Consider the following 25,011-nt stretch of genomic DNA (forward strand, 5'->3'; position numbering starts at 1 on the left):
GGATGCTGGTCAACACCCACTTGTCACCGCCTCCCCCAGGGGTCCAGGCCACCCTCACAGCCAGGGCAGGGGTCTGGAGACCTGCGGACTCCTCAGTGACGGCAGGTGGGCATGGGGCTGAGGAGACCTACAGCCACCGCTGTAGTGACAGGTGCTGACTTTGCCCCGGAGTCTGCTGTGCGCCGTTCCCTTTCAGATCAGGAAGGGAGACGGGGGGGTGGGGGGGGCCCCCACCTGCTCCCACGCCCTCCCAGGGCGCCCCACAGATGCCGACCCACAGGGCCTGCGTCATGCTGACGGGAAGACACCACACGTGCCCGCCCCACCCCGCCCCCGGCCCGGACCCCCAGCACCGCTCCGATCCTGCCCGAGGACAATCCCCAGGCACTCTGGATGCGGTCAGCACGCCGCCTTCCCGGTGGCGAGCAGCAGTGACGGCGGGGGGGCCATGTGCAATGCTCTCGCCCCAGGGCTGTCTCAGGAGAGCCAGCAGAGGCGCGCGAGCCCGCGTGCGGCCAGCCTGGCACGGCCACCGAGGCAGCACCGGCCCCGAGACAGGAGGCGGCCTCTGGGAGCACTTGGGTTTCGGCGCCCGCCCTGCCAGGCGCTGGCTGGCTGCTGCGCTGGGGACCGTGGGCACATGGGCTCCAACTGGCGCCCAGCAGCGCTCATGCTCTGGTACAACTCCCTTTGTCCCTAGAGCTCTGTGCTTCTAGCTTCCCACAGACACACTTCCTTACATGCCGCCTTCACACACCACGGTGTGAAAGGCACTGTTCTTGCCATAAGTCTCCCCGAATACAGAAAACAGAACACACGATGTGGATGAGACGTAAGCCATTTGCAGCCAGTGTCTCTCAGCCTCGGCCCCCCGTGAGCCCTCGATGGAGTGCACTGGCCACCCTGAGAACGTCACCAGAGGCCCTGGGAGGGTGGGCAGTGTCGCTGAGGGGCAGCAAGGACCAGCTGCACGAAGGACCCTGTGGATTCAGGTTCATGAATCAGAGCAGGGCCTGGCAATCAGCATTTAGCAAGGTGCTTGGGTGAGAGGCTGATGACCAATTTAACCGGAGGACCCTGTGCGGGAAACAGTGGAACTCACGTTCTCACATACTGCCACTCCAATGGCCGGCCACACCCATGCAGCCAGGCCCCGCTGTTTGGACAGCCACAGAGCATCCCAACACGAGGGGAGAAGGGTTTATGTAATCCCTGGGCATGTGGCTGACTCATCTCCAATCCTCCACCATTACCGAAGGTGCTACAATAAGCACCTCTTCCACATGTCTCTCCGCACACCTGTCTGAGAAGTGCCGCACGCACACACTCGGTCCAAATGTGCGCCCGTTTTCAACTGTCCCCCAAAAGCAGGCACCACAGGCATGCCTCCACAGTCTCAGGCTGGAGCTAACTCTCAGTCACTCTTCAAGCTTCCACACGGTGCCACCTCCTGCAGGCAGCCTTCCCTGACCACCCAGGGAAGACTGAGTGTCTCTTCTGTAAGGCTGACCACCTCAGCGTGTACCTCCACCACATTCCTGGCCACAGGCTCCCACTGCAACTGCTCCCTCCCTCCCAACAACAGGGGCTGGAGCAGAGACCAGGAGCTATATTCTAGTAATCTCAGAATTTCATGTGCATCAATACGTTCTTGGTAACCTTTGTCACACTCTAGGGAAGCAAACTAGCAATCTACTTGGTCAAGACTACACCATAGGTTAAGTTCCCAAAGGGCCATTTTGGGGGCTGAAGGCACACGGTCCAGCCTGGACATCCCGTTTCAGGACAGGCCGGAAGCCTGCGGGAGGGCACTGTCCTCACTGGGCAGGAAGACTCCCAGCAGGCTGAACTCCTGATTCCAGCGAGCACCACAAGGTGGTGCTAGACACCCACTGAAGCTGGGCGCTTCCCAGGGCAAACCTGCGGCTCAGTGCCTGGGCTGGGCCAGCCAGCGGGGGAGCCGGACGGTCGGTCCAGGGGCCCCATTCCCCTCGACACAAGGGCGCTGTGTGTGCTGACTAACAGAAGGCTGCGCCCACGGAGCTTCAACACCAACACTTGCTTCTGAACAGAAGCCCGTTTCTCCTCAGCCCCAGCAAGCCGGGACCCTCTCACATTACCTGTCCAGGCTGCAGGGGACACTTAAGGGGGTTCGGGTTTCTTCCTTGATGGGGCCATCCTCTTTATCCTCCTCGGACTCATCCTTTACCCACTGGTGGTTTGGGAAGAACTCCTTGCACTTCCCATTGTGTGGCTCCAGGATGCGTTTGGGAGGCCGGGGCGGTGGGGGGACATGCTCGGGCGGGGGCTCCAGGTCCTCGTGGGAGAGCTCCTTCCACTGCTCCTGGAGAAAGCAGCGAGAGGGGGCCCATCAGCGTCCGCACTGAGCGCTCCGTCAGGAAACCCGGTCCCCTGCAGGGCGCAGGCACCCTCCCTCTGCTCCTCGGGCCCGGACACACCCTCGAAGAGGGAGTCCTAAAAATAAACTCTGTTCTCCCCCTCACTGCTCTCCACGTGAGCTCTTCAAAGGCAGAACTAGAACCTGGTGAAAACTGCCGCAACTTTCTAACTGTTTGCACACCAGGACAGCTACTTGCTCTGGCACGAGACAGCACCTGAATTTTACACCTGGCAGCCGGGTCCCTTCTTCAGAGACGAAGGTCGGGACCCAGCACGCCCGGCTGGGAGCGCGCGCAGTGCTGACCTGGACCGAGGAGTCGCCCATGATGTATTTGGCACCTTCGATCACAGCCAGGTAGGAGAAACGGAGCTGGTCTGCCGTCTGGATCAGTCCCATCCGAAACTTCCTCATTTCCAACAGGACCTTCTTGATGTCAACCGAAGAGGGGTCTTTCCTTTTGTCCATCTGCAAGCAGAGAGGGGACACAGCTGAGCCGGCCCCGACTTGCCAGTGCCCGCCGGGGAACGACCGCGCGGGGAGGGCGGAACCCTGGGAAACGTGAGGCCCTGCGGCAAAGCCGGGGCCACGTGAGCACACAGGAAGGAAGGAAAGACGGGGATTTCTGGGATCTCTCTGGATTTCACTTTAAAATTAAGAACATTCCTCCTAACAGAGCTATTTAGGGTAAAGCTATTTTTACGGAAGGGACGTTGCGGAAAGGGAAGACCGAAGGTCACTGACTGCGGAGACGAGCCCAGAGGCGCGGTGGCCAGGCCAGAGCAGAGGCTCCCACGCGGCCCCGGCTCTTCCCCAGGTCTGCGGGCCCCTTACCAGCAAGAGACAGGTGTCGGCAAGACAGAAGGTCCCCGACCTGCCGATGCCGGCGCTGCAGTGCACCACGACGGGGCCGTGCTCTGTGCTGAGCGACCCCGACTCGCGGACTTTGAACAGAAAGTTCAGGAACGAGGCTGGCGATTCGGGGACCCCGAAGTCAGGCCACGTGGTATAGTGGAAATGCAGGATCTCTCGAGTTTCTTTAGTCTGAAAGAGAAGAACACGCGTGACGACTCCAAGAGAACACTCTGTACAGAAATCACAGATTCCAAGTAAGCACGAAGTGGCTTTCCACCCATTCACTGGAAGAGCAGCTTTACTTCTCAGATTCTCTCCCTCGGGCCATGCGCCCCGCCCCCCACGCCTACAATTAACGAGCACCGCAGTGTGTGCTGGGCCCCGTGCTCTTGCTGGACCGAGGGCCGCTCCCGTTCCGCCTTCGTTTCCTTCAGGATGCAACAGTCTCGCCCGCCTCTTTTCTCTAGGCCCCCCCTTTTGTCGTCTTCATGGTTCCAGCTGATTCCTCTCTGCCCCCCAATGCTGTTGCACTGCTGCCCACGACAACCGCGCCGTAAGGCAGCACAAGGTTTCACACACAAGAGTGAAATCGTACACTGTGTGGACGTGGCAGCAGCTCTGGGTAACTCGGAGCTGTACAAGACTATGTGGATGTCTCAGACGGTTGTCATTTTAGAGAGAAAAGTAACCAAGAGCATCAGCTCACTGAGCTCTCACACCAGCCCTTCTAGGAATGTACCCCCATGACCCCCCTTTTCCAGATTAGGAGACAGGCTCGGGGCCAGCCCTCCATGAAGTGGGGGAGCAGGAGTTTCAGTCTAGGTCTGCTTGACTCCAGAGCCCGTGTCCCAGTGTTTGCCCCCGCCCCCCACCCGGTCTGCTCCTGGGAGGAGAACGGCCTCTGGTGCTGCCCCCAGCTCGGCTCCTTCCTCTGGGCCTGGGAGAGTCACTCCCAGAGTGGACACCTGGGCCCCAGCAACAACGATCAAAATGCAGTTCTCAGTGGGGAGAGAGCGCTCAAGAGCTTTACTAGGCTACAGGCAGAATAAATGGGAACCAGGCGCTGGGTAGGCAAGGCCTTGCTACAGCGGGCACAGGAAGGTTTACAGGAACCTCGCCAGCCATGAGGGTCTCCTCCTAAGCGGCGCCAAGGGCCACGGCAGGACCTTGGTCACCTGGAGAGCAGCTGATGGAGAACGGCTTCGGGCCAGAGACCCGCTCACCAACACCGTCTTCCTCCGTTTGGCAAATGTCCACAATGTGTCCACCTTGTGCCGGCCCCCATGCCGGGCACATGAGGTAAAGACACCGCTCTCGCCCTCCCAGCGCTTACGGCCTAGTTGTAACAACTTCCCCCGACCCTGTGTGATGGGAACGTGCGAAAAGACCACAACAAACACCAGTGACCCAGAATCGGAGCGCACCACCCGCAGGCACCGCTGCACCAGCGACCGCACACACCGGCACCTTGCCGCAGACCCGGGAGACATCTGCCTCTGACCTAGGGTCGTCTACAGAATGTACTCAGCATTCCACTCCTCCCTCCCTGGAAAATGATCTCCTGACACCTTAATGCCTTAGCAGAGAAATGCCTCTTCTATTTTTTAGGGAAAGAACAACACTTAAAGATATATTTTAAAAACCGAGTGAGAAGAAAACACGTCAAAAGTGAGTTCTTTCCTTTAATCCTGAAGACAGCGGGGATTACCTCTTATTCACACCCTGCCTCGAGCCGGCCCGCCTCTCCCGAGAAACCCGCTCTGGGCCTGTGCAGACGGGTCCCCCGCGCGAGCGGCAGGGCCTCTGAGCACGCACGCGGCTTCTGCACCACAGCACACACCCTTCTGCCCCGCCCAGACTCCATTCCCCCGACAAGCAGGAGAAGTATTCTCAAGAGTTTACCAGAAGTCACTCTTACTATGTCAGCCTTGCAAATGCTAAAAAGCATTAAAAAGTCTCCTGCATAATCCTCCAGGCACATTCCAACTCACTGCCAACACTATTCCTGAAAACCCTCCCTCAACCCTCTCCATAAATCTACGGCAGGCCACGGCAGGGCTCACGGCTGGCGCTATTGGAAGGGGAGGAGAGACAGTACCCAGAGAAGCCACACTGCCACATTCCTCAAAAGCCACAAGATTTAACCTGTTCTCTGCGTCGCAGTGACCTGTGCTGAGCTCTAGATCCGACCGCTGGGATCCGTTCAACAGCAGGGGTCTCGGAGACCACGAAGCACCCCAGCTGCGAACGTGACTCCAGAGCAGATCCTCCCCCTCCGCCCTGCCCCGCACACCCAATCCGTGCGGTTGCCGCCCCCACTCTACTTCAGACTGGCCCCCTGTACTGCTCCTCGAGTGATCCCATGTGACTCTCCACCCCCGCACCGCGAACCCTTCCTGAGCACAGGTGCTGGGCCGATGCTGCTCTGGCGCTTCGCATGTGTTGCCTCCTCCACACTGACAGCAGAGGAAACAGACACGGCGGGCCATGCGCCCCTGCCCGGAGTCTGACAGTTGGCTGACCACCATGGCTGAGGGGTCCCCAGGAGCTGCCTTGAGCTATGGGCTCCTCGGGGTGGTGGCCCAGGTGAGTAATCCCGAACCCTCGGGGGCAGGGGCCACGGTGGCGCTGCTTCTGAGCACGTGCCTTGCCATGTCCCAGCACCATCTTTCAGTAACAGCCAGCAGTTGGTGTTAGCAATTCTTCGCACAACGAATACCCCCAAGACCTTACCTAGAAAACTTACACTGGCTATGAAACCGGGCTCGGCCCCAGAAGGGCCCCTCCCCCTTGCTTCGGAAGAAAGAGACTGTGGACCAGGAAAGGAGGCAGCGTGCTCTGCTGGGATTTACTTTGCAGGCCGCCCCCTCAATCCCTTTGCGATGGCAAAGACAGGGATAGATAAGCTTCAGGCAAGAAACTCCCTTTCCCTCCCCCAAGCCAGCGCCCCCTAGTGTTAAAGTTGAGAGAGTGCGTGTGTCCCGCGGGAAAGGAGGAGCCTCTGACCACCTCCCCCTGCGCCGGAGGCACCCCTGTTCACTGGGTGAGGAAGCAGGGAAGCTCTGCTTGCCACAATGCCAAAGCCACATTTTGCCCAGGGAACACAAAATCCACACAAACTGGCCTAGGTAACGCCACCCACAGGCAAAGGCACCTCAACTGGTAGCCGCCGCAAGTGCTGCGGTGCACGCCGCACTCACCGTGAGGTTCTCTAACTCCAGCTGTCGCACTGTATAATATGACTTAATATCTTCAGAGATCAGCGTTAACTTCAAATTTGTGTCTTCGAAAACCATTTCTTTTTCTTCTTTTTGTGGCCAATACTGTGCACATTTTAACTAGGGGAGAAAAATAACACCAAATTATCGTGAGCAACAGACTATTTTCCTAGGACAGACGGTTCGAAGTCCCTTCGATGAGCTTTATGACAACCCACAGGCCACCTGAGGGTCCTGACCTGGGAAGTCACCACCCGCATAACCTGCCTTCCCTTTGGGGAGGCGGGCGTCCGTGAAGATCCGGCTGGCCAGGGCTGGTCATGCAGGCGGGGAGCAGACTTCCAAACCCAGCAGCTCCCTGGGAACCCGTACAACGGAGTGTTTCGGGGGTCAGACCCTTCCCTTCCCTATCACCCACCAGGGGAAGCCATAGTGCACAAAAGCTTTAGACCCTCACAAAGTACTTTATGGAGCCATTTCAAAGACTGCCAAGAATCTGATCAGTGCTGTTGGCACAGTGAAGACGCTCTACCCTGGGGGAAATAACAGGCTAATTAAAAACAGGGCCAGGAGAGACTCCACGTGAAACACTCGGAGAGGCTGAAGGGCTGGGATCGAGTGGGAAGCACTGAGCGAAGGCCGGGACAGGGGCTCCTCCAGGGCCTGGGACCACGCGCTGCCTGGTCCGCCCGTTCATTCTGGTTTGGTTCTGTTCCGAAAAGTACTTCTGATGTTCTAGCTTAATAACTTCAGAAACTACTTGATGGTCTTGGTTTAAATGCAACATTAACTTTAAAGCCAGCAAACTCCCAAAGAGTTGGTTCCATTTAGAACTTAAAAATAAAAATGACTCAAATTTTATGGCATACTTTGCCGGAGCTAAATTTCTGCACCAGCCATCTACCATTTCTGCTTGGTAATAACTGTTCTGGACCAAACAGCCGGTGGATGGGGGCTAAGCTGCAAGATCTCTGAGCCAGCAGGACTGGCAATCTGCCTAAGCAGAGGGAACCTGAAAGACACTGTGTCTTCCATCAAGTGAAACACCAGTGTGTGTAAATAGCCCTTTGGGAAATGGTACATACCAAGACACTTGTGATTCAACATGCATTCGCCCACTCGCCACCTCCGAGGCAAAGGATGATTGTGTCTGAAATGCCACAGTAAGTGGTGGGAGTCCCTCCGGGGCCAACAGTCTGTCAGGACAGATTGTCCATGCTCGCAGTGACGAGGCGGCCCGAGGGAAGTGCAGCGGGGGAACCGCTGAGCGTGTGCCACGGGCACTCAGAAGAGGTGAGCGTTCCGGGCTGGCCGGGGCTACGGGAAAGGGATCAGGCAGGGCTCGACGGAAGAGGCAGGCTCGGAAGAGGCATGTTTGGAAGGGTGGCTGCGACTTCCTAGGCACTGACTACAAAGAAGCCCTCCTCAGAGCAGCAGTGGGAGACGGGGCCAGCGGGGCCCAGATCACGACTCTGGCAGCGGCCTGGGAACCCACGGCATCACCTGGGCGCGGAGGAGCCGGGAGGCTCTGGAGGGTGAACACAGAACAACAAACGCCCGCTGATCCTGCTCTGCTGCATCTGCACTCTACCCCAGAACCAAACAGAAACAGAAACCAATCGAGAAACACCAGCACGTGATGCCAACATAACATCCAACTCTGCGGTCCCCAAACAGGAGGCTAACGGGGCTTTCTGAAGAGCGTGGACACAGGCCTGTTTGAAAGTCTTGGCCAGTTTTACCCATGGCAGCCCACTCCACACCTGGGTGATGAGCTGCCAGAGACGAGTGAGGCCCTGGGATGGGGCCGATCGGCCAGCACCGAGGCAGCTCTGCCACTCAGGACACCGGAGCACTAACGACATGGCAAGCCTCCTTGTTTAGCCAAAGTAGGCGGGGCAGCTGAAAATGAGGCTCTAGAAGACCTTTAAAGGATACATCTATTCCCAATCTTTAAAGAATTAGACCTGCATAATTCCTTAAGACCCCAGAAACCAAGAGATTGCCCAGTAGGGCACCCAGTGCGGCAAGGGGAACGAGAGCAGGGCAAAGCGGCCGAGACACAGAGCGGCCGGCGGCCACCAAGGAAGAGGCCGACGTTTTCATGTCCCACGGGCAGGGCAGATGGATTTCTAAATCTCGCCTCCACAGAGCAAGCACTCACTTTCAATATCAAACGTAAAGCCTAATAAATCTCTGCCGTCTGGGGGAAGACCAAGACCGTGGCACTCTACAACCAAGGAATTCTGGCAGCTCTGAGCCAATCGAACCAAGTTTATTTGTGAAAACTCTGAGGCATCTATAGTAACATGCCACACTCTGCTCTGTCATTTCCTGTAGAAATTTTTGTCTTAAACACACAAAATAAAACCAAGATAAAAAAAAAAGCACAAGCTCGCTGCTTCCTGTTATCCTATTAAAGTGGTATGTGCTGGCTGGAGGGGGTTTAGCTGGAAAGCAGTCCTCCGCCAGGACTCGAACCGAGGCCTGGGGCGGCACCGAGCAGCCGTGTGGCAGCGCTGTCCTGCGGTCATGGGGGCGACGGGAGAGGGGGAGAGAGTCCCCGGGACCGTCCACACCGAACAGCCGGGCAGTCTGAGGGAACACCGGTGGGAGGCACCCGGGCGGCCCCGTCACGGGCGCTGGGGCTTCCCCGAAGAACGGCGAACACGGAGAACCGGGCGGAGTGCGAGCGGTGCACGGGGCACAGAGGCCCCTGACACCAAACAGCATCGTTAACGGGACTTCAGGAGAGAGACAGGGGTCATACTTCTGGAACAGCGAGGTGACCTCGCCCTGTCCATGTCCCCTGCCTCAAGGACAATCTCCGCCCTGACGTGCACAGCGAGTTCCAAAATGACGCCCCTCAAGCCAGGCTGAAATCAGCCCACCGAGGCCTGCGGCCCCCGGGACACCCGCGGTCTGACACGCACAACCGTCGTCTGCACGCTGTTTTCCAGGAGGCACGGGGCCCCCGCAGGGGAACAGGCAGGGCTGCCAAGAACAAGAAGAGAACATCCTACACTACTCGGTGGAGGAAGGAAACCAGAAAACAAATATACATTAGATGGAAACACTCTGCAAGCTGGTTTTACCACAGGCCGGGGCCGTGAGGATAGTTTATAATTAGATTAGCTGAGCAAATAAGACATTGTTTCTTCTTATAATTTTTCCCAGTCAGCCCCATGGGGGTGATAATGTTGAGGCCGAATTGAAAACGTCAGATCACATGCTGTTTGTCATGCCAATTTTCATGCCCCGACGACCCCGAGTGAACAGAACGGTTATAAAGGAAAACAGGGACTACCGCCACGCTATCTCAGTAACCACAGCACAACCAGCCAGTCCTGTTTCCGTAACGGCCAACACGGCAAGCCGAGGGAAACGCTGTTGCAGTGGTTCTACAGTCCGTTTGGGGTCAGCCTCGGGTGGGACACAACCAAGAGCAAGGCCTGGTGACGAACACGTCACCGCAGTGCCGGGACGTGGCTCCTGTTGCACCGTGACAACAGCGGCTGAAGCAAACCGTGTGCAAACAACAGAGGTTTTTACCAGAACTTTTAGCAACAAATAAATGAAAAACAAACACTACACATCTGATGATTTTGAATGAAAAAGTCTTCATTTAAAACTCCCAACCCTTAACATCATCTAGAACAGTCAACCAGGGACAATTCTGCCTCCCTGGGGACAGATGACAGTGTCTGTCTAGAGGCATTTTGGGGGGCCACACCTGGGAGCAGACGCATCTAGTGGGTGGGGACCGGAGACACACCTGCCCAGATGCAGGCACGCCCGGGCTGGGAGACCCCGGGAGACCCCGGGCGCCGGTGCGCGCTGAGCGCCCGCAGAGGCCACCGCGTTTCACTTTCCCTTGCGGAGAGGGTGTGCTATGGAAACCTAATGTTTTGTTTCTTTATTCAAAATTGCTGACAGGAGTGGTGACAGGTGGGGGTTTGCTGCACATTTGCAACTTCACATTTTACTAATCGAGCCACTGAAGCAGGAAAAAAATTAAAAATCACTTTCACTGAAAAAAATTTTCTAAGAGGTATTATTTAATCAATTTCAACACTCAGGTAAGCACTTCATTATTACTGAGCAAATACTTTCTTTTAAGAATTGGGGACCAAGGCAAAATACATGATTTTAAACATATGCTTTGGTAAGGGGACTATTGGCTGTGAGTAACTGAGACCCTTTCTCTTGCGGGGGGGTGGCGGTGTGCAAAGAGCCTTTGTGGTAAGTGCCTCCTGTTTGCACTGCTGAAGTTGCCTTTGATGTGCTGCCTCCGTGCACTTTGCTTCTACCCTGGGGGCCCATGACTGTGCTTTCTTTGGAGGGTGGCTTCTTGGGAGCCCTCCCGTCCCTCTGGCAAGCCGCGTCTGCATCCCACGGTGGCCGGAGAGCGTGAGAGCAGGGCCCGCTGAGCCCCAGGGAGCACGGCGCCGGCACCTGGCCGGGCCGGGCACACCAGTTTCCTGCTCCCGGGCGCCCATCCGTGTAGGTCTCTAGAATCCTCAGCTCACCTTCTCCTGGGGCCTCATCTCTGAGGCTGGAGAGCCCCAGCTGAGCTGGCGGTGTCGGGGGAGGAGACAAAGGCCCAGGGGGCGGGGATGTGGCATCTGTTTGCTGTGCTGAATGCCACCCTTGTGCCGGGCAGGTGGGCATTCTCACGCAGAGGCAGCACAAGCCACGGCTGACCAGGAGGGGAAGGGATCTGAGGACGCCTGGAAGTGGTGTGAGGGTGGGCACTGATTCAGCTCCTTCTTCCAGAGAATATGGCAAGATGGCAGAACACTTAAACAAAGCAAAAGTTTGTTCAGACTGGAGTTTGGAGGTGGAGGTGGGACAGTAGGGTCCAGGTTAATGAGGGCCTGACCACAGTTGGTGCCATGTTCGACCCTACAACCAACCGCCTTACATATTACTGGGAGGCAGGGGAGCCCCGGAAGGGTTTTCGGCTGGGAAGAGGTGTGGCGAGACTGGGCGTAGAAAGGTCATCCTGATGCAAGGTCAGAACAGAAAGAGGGGTGGGCGTGTGGCCTAAGAGACAGACGCCCGGGGGTGATGGCCTGGTAAACAGACACCTCTAGTCCCCCGGCCACCCTGAGGGATGTTTTCAGAGTTGCAAAGAACATGGAAGTAAGGGTGCCGCAGATCCCGCAGCAAACGCAGAAGCAGACCACGGCCGCATTGAAGAGTGTCCCCGGACGCCAAGCGGCTGGGATTTCATGGAGGCAAGTCCCGAGTCCAGCTGCGCCCGCAGCCAGAAGGGCTGACGTCAAGACACGGCGGACACCGGCCTTTCAAGATGAAACGACGCTTCCGCAGCTCCATGAGGCTCGGGCAGCAGCGCAGGGACCAGTGGGGAGGGTGAGGCAGGCAAACACGACAAACTCTGGAGAAAGACTGACTCACTGACGGAGGGGGAGTGGGGGGACAGGGCAATTTCACTTTTGGCCATCTTGTTAATTCACTTATTTATCTGACTTGTTTACAATAAACATGTATTTATATGATGCCTCTTTAATTTTTTTTAAAATAAAACAGTTTGAAGACATCTAAAAGCAACTCAGAGGGATAAACAGACAAACTATTGCCGCTAGGACAGACACACAGGCAGAATGATACAAAAGCAGGTGAGTGTGCGACTTACCGATCCCTTCTCCATCACTCTGTTGAGCATGACCACGCCCCTGCTCTTCTGCTCCCAGACCATCTCCCAAAAGTGACCACACGTGTTAGGCAAAGGGCCCTGTGAACACACAACCCAGAGTGCATGCCATTTACACAGAAACGCCCGCAGTGCGAGCTCACCACTGCCGACCAGAGGGCAGCAGTGCCCCGAGGCAGACCCGTGGCAGAGGCGGGAACCGGGACCCGCCTCCGCTTCCTAGCGGCCAGTAACCACGGTGCTGTTTTCTAAAACGTGGTGAAAGGTCATTTCCGCATCGCAGGGCTGGTGCAGGGCTGACCAGCAGAGGAGAGAAAGGCGCTGACTCTGCTTTCTGGTTCGGGCTGGCTGGCCAAGGGGCTGGCCCTACTGGGACCCACCCCTAAGGGTGGGTGGAATAGAGAGACTGGGTGAAAACACCACTGCAGGCCACAGGCAGCAGCTGGAAGTGATCAGCGGTGATGCTCCGGTGGTTCCAGTTCCAGCCATTCATCCGTGTGACCGTGGACAAGTCACTTCGCCGCTCATGCCTCAGTCCCTCCAACGGTCTCACTTGACTACCCACAGCATCTGCGCAGAGGGTTCTGAAACCTGACTCTGTTCTCATGCATAAAGGCCTTCCCACCGTGTCTGGAACATGGTAAACCACCACTAAAACATTGGCTGTCATTATTATTAATAACGGTGCACCTGACCACAGACAGCCTTCATCCTTGGACCGAGGATGCAGACACACTAACGGTCAGTCAGGTGGCCCAAAAGACATGGTGTCACCGGGGCGTGGTGGGGTGACTGCCAAGCGGCTGGCCTGCCTCCCTCTAGCCCGCCCGGCAATGGCAGAGATGTTTACTGGCTACCAGGCTGCAGATGCTTCGAGTCTGTCCCAGTGTTTAGTAAGGCCTGGGGGGGGCATCGCCTGTGACCTCCCTGTCAGAACGCGTCATCATCTCCTCCAGCCAGCACCGGGATGGTTTCCCTTCTCACCTACTTTCACCCAAACCCCCCGTGTCCTTTACGTGTTTGCCCTGGCGTCTCACACATTCCTTGCCCACGCAAACCCTCAGTGTTCTCGCTCTCCCCTGAACTCGCCCCAGCCTCGCTGTGTGAGCCGGAAGCCTGCACATCCACGCACGTGCTGCGGGTCTCAGACAGCAGGGTTACATGTGCAAGATCTTCCTCCCAACTAATAGGAAAGGGGCCTCCTGAGCCTTTCATCCTCTGACCTGGGCACGAGGACCCCACCCCAGCGTAGAATGGGTCTGAGGGATTAAATGCCACATAAGATCTGAAAGGGTACACACCAGACTTAGCCAACACTTGCTGTGGGAGGTGAAGGCAGCATTGCTCTTTACATTTCCGTACCTCTGGTTTTTAAGAAGACTTGTATTAGTCGCATAATGAAAATGAAAATAAAAAGTGGGCAGGGTTTTGTGGCTTGGAAAATGTTTTAGTCATAACACCTAGAGGTGCAACTTTTGGGTTCGGGCTGCTTCTGTCCCTTTTGTAAACCCCAGGGCAGAGGGGGACCATGTCCGCAGCTGGATACGTCCATGGTGCCCCCAACAACAGAGCTCCAGGCGTGCCAAGTAACCGCCAGGGCGTGGGGGTGAGAAGGAAGGGCGCAGATGTTCCCATGGCGATCTCCTTGCTCCATCTGACTCGATACACCCTACCTGTCTTTGCTTTGGGCTTTGTGACCCCACACCAAAGTTGAACGGCTGAACTCAGGGTGTAAGACTTGACTTCTTCTACAAAGACAAGTTCCCAAGAAACCACTTTTGCCTCAACCTCTGCTCACCAGCTTGCCACCACCAGGGGTTTCCCTCCGTATCACCCCAGCCCAGCCCTCCCCAACCGCCCCAGAGGTGCTGGGTCAAGGCCTGCCCCCTACTCACACACTGAGAACTTACTCCACAGCCTCGCAGAGGTGGACACTGCGTGGTGGACACTCCGAAGCGACCGGGAAGCGTCCGGGCCGACTTGGTTACGGACAAGGGGCACAGGGACGACAAGGGGCACAGGGGCAGGACAAAAAGGGGCGGGGAAGAAGGGCCACAGCGCATACGCCCTCCTCCAGCTCCATGGCCCAAAGCAACCCTTTGTTCACAGCGCTTTTGGGCTCACTATCATTTTAATTTCCAAATATTAGGCAGAATTCTGATGTTCAAACTCACCCTATAACCCAAAGCCATGGGTTATATGGAATTAGAAAACAAAAAGAAAGAAACTTAGACTGTTTAGACCACTTTATAGGTAACAGATTAAGACTTGAGAAAATTGATAAAAAAGAAATTCCTTTATCCCCATTCCCAGATACCCATTGTTTTGGGGTCATATACCAGTAAATGTTTCACAGGAAGACCAATTATTAAACTACTTTTCTGATTCTTTGCATAAAGATGCCACAAGCTGATGGGAACATTAAAAAAGAAAAACTCAGACGATCCTGGGTTTACCTGAGTAAGAATGTAACTTCTTTGAGCTTCTTCCATTTTTATCAAACTAGCATTGATGTAGTCATTATCTTCCTGATGTAGTTTAATCCGACTGTGGTCAACTGAAAAGCAAACCGGCACGCAGATTTAGTCCCGGGCGACCCAAGTGTCTGCACAGGCGATGTGCCCCCAGGGAAAGCAAAGGCGGCGGGTGGGGTCGGGGGGGCGCCAAGGGCATTCACAGGGGCCAAGGCTGTGCTTTATAACCCGAGGTCCGGCATGGATACGGGCATAGCTCGTACTTTCAGCAAGGTTTCTGGAGTGTCTGAAACGTAGTGCTGAACAACAGCGGAGACAGCCCGCACTAAAACACGGACTGTGTCCCATCTGGGAGAGCCGTTCTCAGGCCGGACCTTCCCATGACACTTCCTGCCGTCCTCACAACTAGGCAGGCTGGGGAGGGGACCTCAAGAGATCTGTTTTCTGATGCCTAATACAGGGTGGGGCAAAGGTAGGTTGACAGTTGTTCATATGGAAAACAATAAACAATACAGGAATAAACTGTTTCGTGTACTCAAACTGTACATCTACTTTTGCCCCCCCGTATATATACTTTTATAGGTAGGATTTACAAGCACACCTCAACTTAACCTACCTCTAAAGGTTTAAAGATTAAACGACCTAAGTGTACAACAGTGTGAAAAGTCACAGCCTGAATTTGTTTACACAAGGTTATTTTTTAAAGTTCAAGCATAACGTTCTTAAATGAGTCTAAATCTTTCAAAGTCAGACTCTGTCATGATCAAAAACATTTAAAAGACAGTTTACCTGAAAAAGGTAACTTTGAGTCCAAAACACTGAAACTGTATTCAATGGAACTGGCAGAAGAGTTTTAAAAATAAAGTCTCATTTGGAAGCTCTGCCCAGGTTAGTGAAAACACAGAGCTGCCCTTTCCCCTTTGACCGTGACTTTGTCACAGCAACCACGGCTCCCCCAGGGCCGCTTTCCCGGTCCCGCCAGTGCAGCTCACAAGGGCAGATGAGCACCACTACTCCTGGTACCAGGCAAAGAGTGATGGACGGAGGCGACCACCCGTAAGCAGTACCTTCCCCCCAGGCCTACAGGACAGGGCAAGTCAGCAGGGATCAGTGGTTTGGGGCTTTCTGCTCTAAGAATTTCCAGGAGATGTCTTTGAAAATTAGCCAGTATTTGGAATAGGGTTTCTCGTTGTGGAGGGTTAATGCAAACTGAAATGCCTTGGTGACATGTACGTGGATCGTGCAGATAAAAGGTCTCGACAATATTAGGTGAGTGGCCCTGGTAGGCTCTGTGGGCGGGTTCACACGGCACTGGGCAGCCTTGGGCAGAGCTCCTCTTCGGGGCGCCGGGGCTTCCACTGGCCAAGTGGAAGGTGACAAGATCCCTTCCACCTTGGCCCTTTCCCCAGTTCCCCTATAACCTTAAATGCACATTACTTCTTCTACTGGGGAGTGGAGGTAGGGGAAACAGGAAAAAATGTGAGAAGTGAGATTGCGGGTAGAAATGTTTAGGAATGTTTCCCTGGAAGAATGTTTTAGATACTTTTTTTCCTCCGTAAAACTGGCTCATAAATCATTCGGATGAGCACTGATCACAGACGCAGATGAGGAATACTGAGCACACTGCCGACTGACTCGGAGCAAGTCCAGCAAAGCTGGAGACCACAGCATCTCCCGGCACCGCCGAGAGATGCACGCAATGCGCAGTTCCTCCACGCTCAGGGCGCCGGCCAGCACCCCGCAGCAGAACCCCCCGCCCCGGGCAGTCCTTCTAGAAGTGCAGACCCTCTGCCGTGCCACGGCCTCGACGTGCTGCCTCGAGAGCGCAGGGGTTGGTGCGCGGCCATCTGTCACCGGTGAGCTAGCACGTGCCTCCATTCAGTTAACGATGAGCTCCACGGCTGACGTCGCTGTATTTCATCTTCACACAAGCCAGCAGGATCGGCGTGACTACTGCTTTACCGGCGGCCAGAGGAAACCCGCGTGCCCAAAGGCGCCGAGCTTTAAGTGGCGGCCGGGACGCAGACCCGGGCAGGCAGCGTGGCAGCCGTCAGAGGCAGACCGCTCTGTACCAATCTGGGTCCGTCTCCGATCCCCGCCCAGGAACCTGGGCTGCGCAGCTCAGGGCGGGAGGCACTGCCGGCTCTCCCGCAGAGGGCGCCGAAAGCCACCGCCCACAGCCAGGCGGGCAGTGCGCTCCAGGGCACGTGTAGGAAGTGCCCGTCTGGGGGACGACCCACAGGGTCCTCTCCCCTGGCAGAGGAGACCGCCGCAGGGGGTGTGGGCAGCTGCGGCCAGCACTGACCAGCAGGGTCTAAAAACCCTGGCGGTGAGCCCCAGAGGCTTCGGTGGCCGACAGGAGGTGGCGAGGTTCGCGCTCTTTACTCAGTCCAGCACGTCTTGCTTTACACACACTCTGACGTGTTTACTTATTTACTCTCAAGGGTATCGGCAGACGGAGAGCCGAGTGCGCAGGAGGCAGAGGAGGCGCCAGGGGCCAGCAGGCAGACCGAGGGCTCAGGCAGGAAAGAGCTGGAAACATGCTGGCGGCAGTGCGGAGGGCGGGGGGGACCGGACACGCGGAGCTGCCTCCAGTGTTTCGCGGAGGGGCGAACAGCTCCCACCCCTGAATGCCTGCACCCTGCACAGGGCACCCTTACACTTCAATGTGAGGTTCGGGGTCTAAGAATACCGCTGCTGAGTCACCCAGAAAAGGTTATATTATGCCGGCTCTACCCTGCTTCAGCTGGTAGGAAAATGATTCATCAGAAAAATAGTCAAAACTAAAAAAAGGGCTCTGAACTTAGCTGCATTTTCCAGAAACTGAAACCTGACCCTTCTACAATGGTGGAAAAACGAACTGTTACTATAAGTCTCTAATGTCTTTGTTATAGGAAACAATCAAGTCATAAACCCTTACTGCTGTTGCTTTATTACCAAACCCCAGGGCGAAAGGAGTCTCGACTGGGAGGCCCTGCAGTTGAGAAGAACCCACAAGAGAAACAGGGAGGCTGGTAACGGTGATATGAATACTTACAGGGGCTGACATCTCTGTACCTGTTTCGGTTTTTGTTCTTGGGAAGCTTGGCCACTCGGCACGGGAAGTCACTGGCTTTGTGTCGGATATCCTGCGAGAGAAGGATAAAGAGTTCTCTTTTGAAATTGCTGGCATCAGGAATTCATCCAGACATTGAACCGAGTGTGGGCGACGTGCCAGGTGCTGAGGGAGACCCAGCGCAGAAACAGACATCAAAGGGAGCCAGGCTGTGTGGGAAACTCAAGGTGACGACTCAGAGGCATGTGCAAGGTCACGAGAGGAAAAGGGAAGAGGAACAGCCCCGGGCCTAGCGTACGAGGAAGTGGCGCGGGGCCGGGAGCTGGACGCACGGGGCAGAGGGCAAGGAGATAGAAGGCATGTGTGTGGGTTGCGGGGGGACCCCACGCGAGAACACCCAGCTCGCAAAGGCACAAGGCTGAAGTTCACATCTAGTGCAAGGACCAGGGAGTGAGTGGGCCAGCGGGGCTGAATGACAGACGGCCAGAGCACACAGGTGGGTGGGCCGGGCCTTGGAGAGCCTTGAACGTCAGGCCTGCAGGTTCCACCTGTAACTTTTACAAAGGTGCTGTTTGTTATTAAGAGAAGATAAAAGGCACTATATGCCGGTAACCCATCCGACTGCTCTCCTAGGAGACGGGAAACAAATCCCATGACATCCGAATGTCAGAAAGAAGTACCTGCCTCACACCTCCCAACAGGCTGACGACACACGTCCAATCATTCCCCCCTAAGACACCACCATAACCGCATTCAAAAACCTTTCCTTTTTTATTTGTATTTTATTATTAAAAGACAAACCCACGCAACAATGTGAACACACTTAATGCCACTAAACTGTACACCTAAAAATGGCTATAATGGTAAATTTTTGTTATGTATATTTTACAATTAAAAAAAAAAACCCACAAAGGGAGAACAGGGGAGAGGCAAACAGCACAGAGTTCTGAAAGCTGGAAATCAGACCGATTAGGAGCAGGCAGGACTCACAGGGCAGCAGCAGGGAGGGAAGCAGAGAACCACCCTGGTTTCCACCGCAGAACCCTCCAAAGGCTCAGTGGGGCTGCCTCTGGAAAGGGGGCGGGACTCACTGCAGGGGAGTCTGTCGAGGGTGGAGCTGTCCAAAGGAGCAGCATCTCCAAGCCCCTGCTTCCCCTCCGGCCGCCCAGAGACCGCTGCCTCAGGAGTCTGCAGAGATCTGGAGGTTTTCTGGAGAACATGCATCAGGAGGCAGAGTGCTCTCCAGGATGCAGAAGGGTCAAGCCCAAAGGATACCATCCCCACAGTGTGCAACAGACACCCCCCCTGAAGGCCCGGGGGCCGGAACAGCGCCAACAAGCCTCCTCCACCTGCTCAGAGCCCCCGAGTGGCCTTGCAAGCTCCAGCTCGTCATCGTGCGAGCACAGCCGCCAGTGACAAGGTGCACGAGGACAGCCTCCAGTGTGAAGGAGACTTAGAAGGAAACAATAAATAGGAAAAATCCCTGTTTTAATAAACCGCAGAGAAAAGAAAGCTTTAAAAATACATACTAATGTACTAAGAAAGATAAGAAAAGATAATATACTCAGAAAGATAAGATATTGTATCCATGAATTAAGAACAGGATGTTACATAAAATAAACAAAAATGTCACCTGGAACTTAAAAACAAGATAGCAAAAATGATAAGCTTCATTAAAGAGTCAGAAGATAAAGACAGAAGAAGTTTTCTCAGAAAGTAAAGTCAAACAAACAAAAAAGCAACCACAATAGAAAAAGTAGGCAAAACAAAACACACACCAAAAAAACCCATCAAAAAACAGTTCGAAGAGAATCTTCCAGACCCATCGAGCGCGCACCGTGAGATAAGAGCAGACCCGCACTGGGGGGCACTGACTCGTCATTCCAGCATCCTGCGAAGAGAGCGCTGTCAGTTTCCAGGAAGAAGAAGACAGATGACCTTCAAAGGGCAAGGTGATCAGAATGGCTTCTGACTTTGCCAGGAGAACACTGAAAGCTAGACCACAATGGAGCAATGCCTTCAAAATTCTGAAGAAAAATGATTTCTAGCCTAGAATTCGATATATACCCCAATAATCAAGGGAGAAAGGACATTGAGAACATCTCCAGATATGCACGACCTCAAAGACTTCACCGCCCAGCAGTCCACTGGAGCGTGTTTCCTACCTGAGGGGAGATAAATCCAACAGAAAGACGTAAGATTTACAGGGGAAACAAATCTGACATAAGAGCAAAGGCGAAGGAAATCTACTCAGAAACCGTGGGAGGAGGAGCGCCCAGGGCGGCGCCCACGTGCAGACCTGGGAGGCACGCAGGCCAGATTAAAACTCAGAGACGGATGTATCAACACCATGTCCGTGTACAACTGTGACCTAAAGGACCAGAGAGAAGTGAGGGAAAGACCTGAAGTCTACGGAGAGGGAATCCCATCGAGAAGAAAAGCAAAGGGAGCCTCACAATGACTCGGCTGCGCGTGGCAGGCCCCGGGCCCAGTGGCGCCGGAGAGCAGGAGAATGGGGTCTGCAGGGACGCTGAACAGTGGTCGCCCGGATGGGACGCACCCTACGCAGTACAGCGGCCACCAGTCCCACAACGGCCGCCGACAGCGCTGGGGGCATGGCCAGGCTGAACAGAGAGGCTGCATGGAGTAGGAAACGCACACCGGGTGCTGACGACTCAGTGCTAAAAAAAGGGAAGTAAAATGTCTCAGGCATTTTAAATATTATCTGTTGAAATGACACAATGAACATATTAAATAAGTCAAATGCATTAATTTCATTTGCTTCTTTTAAACTTTTTCATGGTGACTGCTAGAAAAGGTAAGATTATATACAAGGTCTGTCCGGAAAAAAGTTTAGCCATTGTTAATGTAATGAAAATGGTTTGTGCAATACTGATGTAACCTGGCAGCCAAGGAGAGCGGACTGGAATGCACAGGTATGAACAATGACGACTTCACTGTACTAGTCAGTGGGGGCCGTAGACACTGTTGAGTGAGCGTGGGTACTGTGTGGCCGTCACATTCAAGATGACTGAGTGAGCAGAGCAACAAATCTGCATCAGATTTTGCGTTAAGCTTGAACCTTCCTCTGTGGAAACCGCTCGGATGATTCAGAAGGCTGCAGCTCTGGGCAACTGGCGACTGGCTGCTTCATCAGGACGACGCGCCTGTTCATGCATCACATCTCGTGCAGAGTTTTTTGGCATCAAATATCATCAAATCACCCAGGTGACTCAGCCTCTTTACAGCCCAGATTTGGCGCCCCATGACTTCGGGCTTTTCCCAAAACTAAAATGGGAAGAGACTTCAGACCATCAGTGAGGTTCAGGAAAATACGACGGGGCAGCTGATGGTGAACGGGAGAACTGCGAGGGGTCCCCAGGTGCCTGCTCTGAAGGGGGCTGAGGCGTCACTGTCCTGTGTGCGTTTCTTGTATTTTGTACCGTGTTCAGTAAGTGTCTCTATTTTTCATATTGCACGGCTGGATACCTTCTGGACAGACCTTGTATAAGGGTTGCATTGTGTTTCTAACACGCAGCTCTAAGTGACCTTGTGGAAAATTGTTCTGAGGCTACCAGAAGGTCTGCGAAGAATTAGCAATGGATAGAAAAAAAGAAAACTAATGCAAATGAAAAGCACAAGGCAGTTATTAAGTGCAGCAAAATTTTCCAGAAGGAAGCACCACGGCACAACACTCCCCGGGACTGCCATAGGCGAAGAACATAGCAGCGCTGGTTTCACTGGACAGTGCACCGTGTCGGGAGGGCGGTGAGGGGAAGCAAAGGGGAGGAAAAGCGGGAGGTGGCTGTTTAAGAAAAGAAAATTTACTTTGACAAAGGCCTAAATCAGTGATTCAAACACGTCCCTCGGAGATGTGGATGCACACGAGCTAGCACCAGGAGCTCGAGAGTCGAAGATGGTGGGGAAGGGCATGGGGGGCGGGGGGGGCCAGCCAGCACCTGGATCTTATCATGGACCTGTTCTGGTGCTGTCGTACCTCTTCAGCCATGTGCGTATTTAACTTGGATTAAAAAGTTTTTAAAAATGTCCACATCCTACTATTCTACTTACTTAAAAACCTACAAAATGGCTGGGAGGACTTTTTTACTCATGCTAGAGATAAGCCAATAATTTAAAAGCGTGATGATAGATTATAAACCTACTGAGATTAAACACATTAATCTATAATAACCTATACATCACATCTTTGATAGATGAGATTAAGCTTTCAGGGAAATGCCACAGGACACAACTTTAAGGAATGAAAATCAGTCTTAAGCATGTTGTTCTACATGTTACTTGGAAGCATTCGGCGATAGACACAAATTCTGCCTTGTGAATCTGTCAGTCCAGCTGGTGTGACTGGGTAACGATGGAAGAAATAATTACTAATATGGATACACTACCACATACTAGGTAAACAAGCACCCAAATACCCAAAGTGGTGTGCAAGTGATCCAATTCAGCCAAAGGATTATTAACACATACTTTTTTGGTGCTGGAGAGAGAGAGAAAGTAAAACTTGGATAAGTCATTTAAATAAAGGGAAAAATTAAGAGGTGTTTACACAATAGTTTTTTAAATACAGATTTTAAAATTGAGGTATACTCAGAGTAAAATGCACACATATTAAGTATGTAGTTCAGCAAATTTCTCTAATCAACTGTAAGGTATAATTTACAAACAATAAAATACACCCATTTCAGTGTGTCTCTACTTTAGAATGGCCTATGGGAAATATCCACTGGCTCTGAATGCAAGTACTTACATTTCATTTAGTTTTAAAAAAAAGCCAGAATGATAGTCTTAAGATTGAGGAATGATAAACTATCTTTAAAATTAGAGGTAATTACCGCCCTGACTGGTGCGGCTCACCAGTCAGGACTGACACCGGCCTCTAACCTGTGAGGCTGGCGCTGACTCCCGGTCAGGGCACGCGCCTGGGTTGCGGGCTGGGTCCCCACCTGGCGGTGAGCAAGAGGCAACCAGTTGATGTTTCTCTCCCTCTCTTCCTCCCTCCCTTCTTCTCTGTCTGAAAATAAATTTTAAAAATCTTAAAAAAAAAAAATAAAGGTAATTACCAATAGTGGTTTAGAAGAAAGTAAGTAAACTACAATGCCGTAATATTTTACACAGAATTACAGCAAAACAAGATTTCTGTATTCTAAAACTATCAAAGGTAGGCTTAACTGTCCAATAGCTCCAGGAAAAGGAGATTGCTCACTTCCTCCACAAGCATAAAATGTCCCTATTAGATCTTTCATTGCACTGATCTAAGAATAACTAGCCCACCAAGTATGTAAAATTTCCACAAACTAAAATTAAAAAGAAAAAAAAAAAGGCTTAAAGCTGCTGAAGAGAAGTTGAGTGCCGCATAAGTTTAGGAGCCAAGCCAAAAAGGGAAACAATAAACTCGCCACGGAACAGGTTCCCAGAACCATCCCCTAAGTAAAAACGAAGAACGATTCGAGAGCCGTTCAAGCGCGCGTCGGCGTGTCGGGGGTGGGACGGCAGCGATCTAACACAAGGGGGTAACGCGCTCACGACAGAGTTCTGGTAACGGAATGAACTCATGCCCAGAGTGAATTAATTTCTGTATTTGTTCCGGAAAGCTCATTATCCATTATTCAAATACCTCCCAAACCCAATTAGGCAAGAAGTCAAACAGGTGAAAAGCTGTCCATTTCTGATCCGAGATTTCTGTTTCTCTAGAAAACACAGAGGCATAAAAGCCAGTGCAGCCCTGCGGAAATACTTCCACGTTTCCAGTAAGTGCGTCAGTGGGGTCAGCAGAGCAGTTTTGGTTTCAAGACCTTCTCTTCAGTCTCACAGCTGGTCGGAAGTCCCGCATTCGTTCTGCAGTGAAATGCATAATTCACTTTAAAATTCTGACGCGGGACGAGACAGAGAGAGCACGCCGCACCCCTTCAGCGTGGGAATCGGATAAGAAGGGTCTGGACTCTCACCTCTCAACCCCTCCTAGCTCACACCCGCGCCCCGAGTAAGTGTTCGACGTAATTTTGCTGACTGAATTAAGGAATGGTTCTCAAGGCTCTCAAAGCTCTGAGTCCTTAATTCTATTACCAACCTGCTTCATTTTAGGAAACAGAAATGTTCCTGAAAGGGAACACATTTAAGCAAATGTCTGGACCAATCCCATTTTCTTGTTATGATTACTCGCTACAAAATGGAAGTTACTGGAACAATAATAACAAATATTATTATTCTGCTTTATAAATGGGCCACACAGCCCCCTGATAAGACAGCACCAAAATACTACAATATGGCCTCAAAGAAGAAAGAGTTATTTTTAAACAGTTCGGACAGTGATATGTTTTAAGTCTCAAGGAAGAAGAAATTCCAGCGACACCTCTTATTCATCAGGCCTGTGGCGAATGCCCAAGTCCCTTAACACCCTGAGCACCTCCTCTGCGCCCCTCACCCCACTTCGCAAATGCTTCCCTAATTTGATTGTCTGAGCTGTTACCTAGTACTTTCTGGAAGCTGCTGGCTCTCAGAAATGGACAGAGGTAGCTCGACTGAAGGGAAATGCAGAAGTACAGTAAAGGCAGTAATTTAAAATGCAGTCAGTGAACACACACTGGGTGCATTTCCTGGAACTCGAGCAGAAGTCGCCGCTGAATGGGGAGATATATATAGAGATGGGGGAGGTGGTGCTGGTCTGAACTTTTAGAAACCGGATCTTCCAAATTACATGTGTTGAAGAAAACTTGTTAATCATAAATCTCATTATAAATGAGAACATAAAATTTCTATATTAACAAATGAGAACTATACAAATAACCAAAGTCAGAGGTGAAATGCCTTTCAAAGTTGAAAGCAATGCTGTATCCTTTATATATGAAAATTAATGGAATGGTATAATTTACTACAAAAACCTTAGAAAAAATATTTTTATTATATTGCAATATGCAAGAAGATGCATACTCAATATTGTTAAATTTTAAGATCAATTGCAAGGCTTAGATAATAAAGAAAAATACTTAAAATTTAGTTAACCAATACCAACCTTGTTTTGCCTTAAAATTTTAAATGATTATGTAGTAATTTTTTAAAAATGCTGGAAAGTAAGCCAAGCACCTAAGAATCTTCCGTGGTAGCGACAAGAGACACAGAGAGAGGAGGGAGGAAGGAACAAAAGCAGCCAGCATTTACAGGCAGCGGGATGTGCAGTAATTGTCCCTGCCAGAGCCTGGGGGAGTGTTGGGTCATCGTGTACACTGCTCTGGGCCCAGGTTAAGAGATAATGGAGTTACAAATCACTAAGCAAGACAATTATGCACATTTGGAAAACGACATGGAAAAAGCATAAT

The 25,011-nt window shown here is 52.8% G+C and overlaps 1 protein-coding gene across 1 annotated transcript in view; it reads right to left on the bottom strand.

The window, feature by feature from the left end:
- The window catches only part of PTPN1 (protein tyrosine phosphatase non-receptor type 1), a 59,478-nt gene that overhangs the window by 3,531 nt on the left and 30,936 nt on the right, over positions 1-25,011 (bottom strand). Inside the window, exons 2-8 of the mRNA XM_045832914.1 lie at positions 17,660-17,750; positions 14,605-14,705; positions 12,131-12,229; positions 6,454-6,591; positions 3,233-3,442; positions 2,705-2,866; positions 2,121-2,344 (exon numbers count right to left, since the gene is read on the bottom strand). Of these exons, the coding sequence (XP_045688870.1) occupies positions 2,121-2,344; positions 2,705-2,866; positions 3,233-3,442; positions 6,454-6,591; positions 12,131-12,229; positions 14,605-14,705; positions 17,660-17,750 (1,025 nt within the window). The remainder of the gene's footprint in view (positions 1-2,120; positions 2,345-2,704; positions 2,867-3,232; positions 3,443-6,453; positions 6,592-12,130; positions 12,230-14,604; positions 14,706-17,659; positions 17,751-25,011) is intronic.

The sequence above is a fragment of the Phyllostomus hastatus genome, unplaced genomic scaffold, assembly GCF_019186645.2.
Source record: "Phyllostomus hastatus isolate PE091 unplaced genomic scaffold, TTU_PhHast_1.1 phas_contig_17, whole genome shotgun sequence".
Taxonomy (NCBI): domain Eukaryota; kingdom Metazoa; phylum Chordata; class Mammalia; order Chiroptera; family Phyllostomidae; genus Phyllostomus; species Phyllostomus hastatus.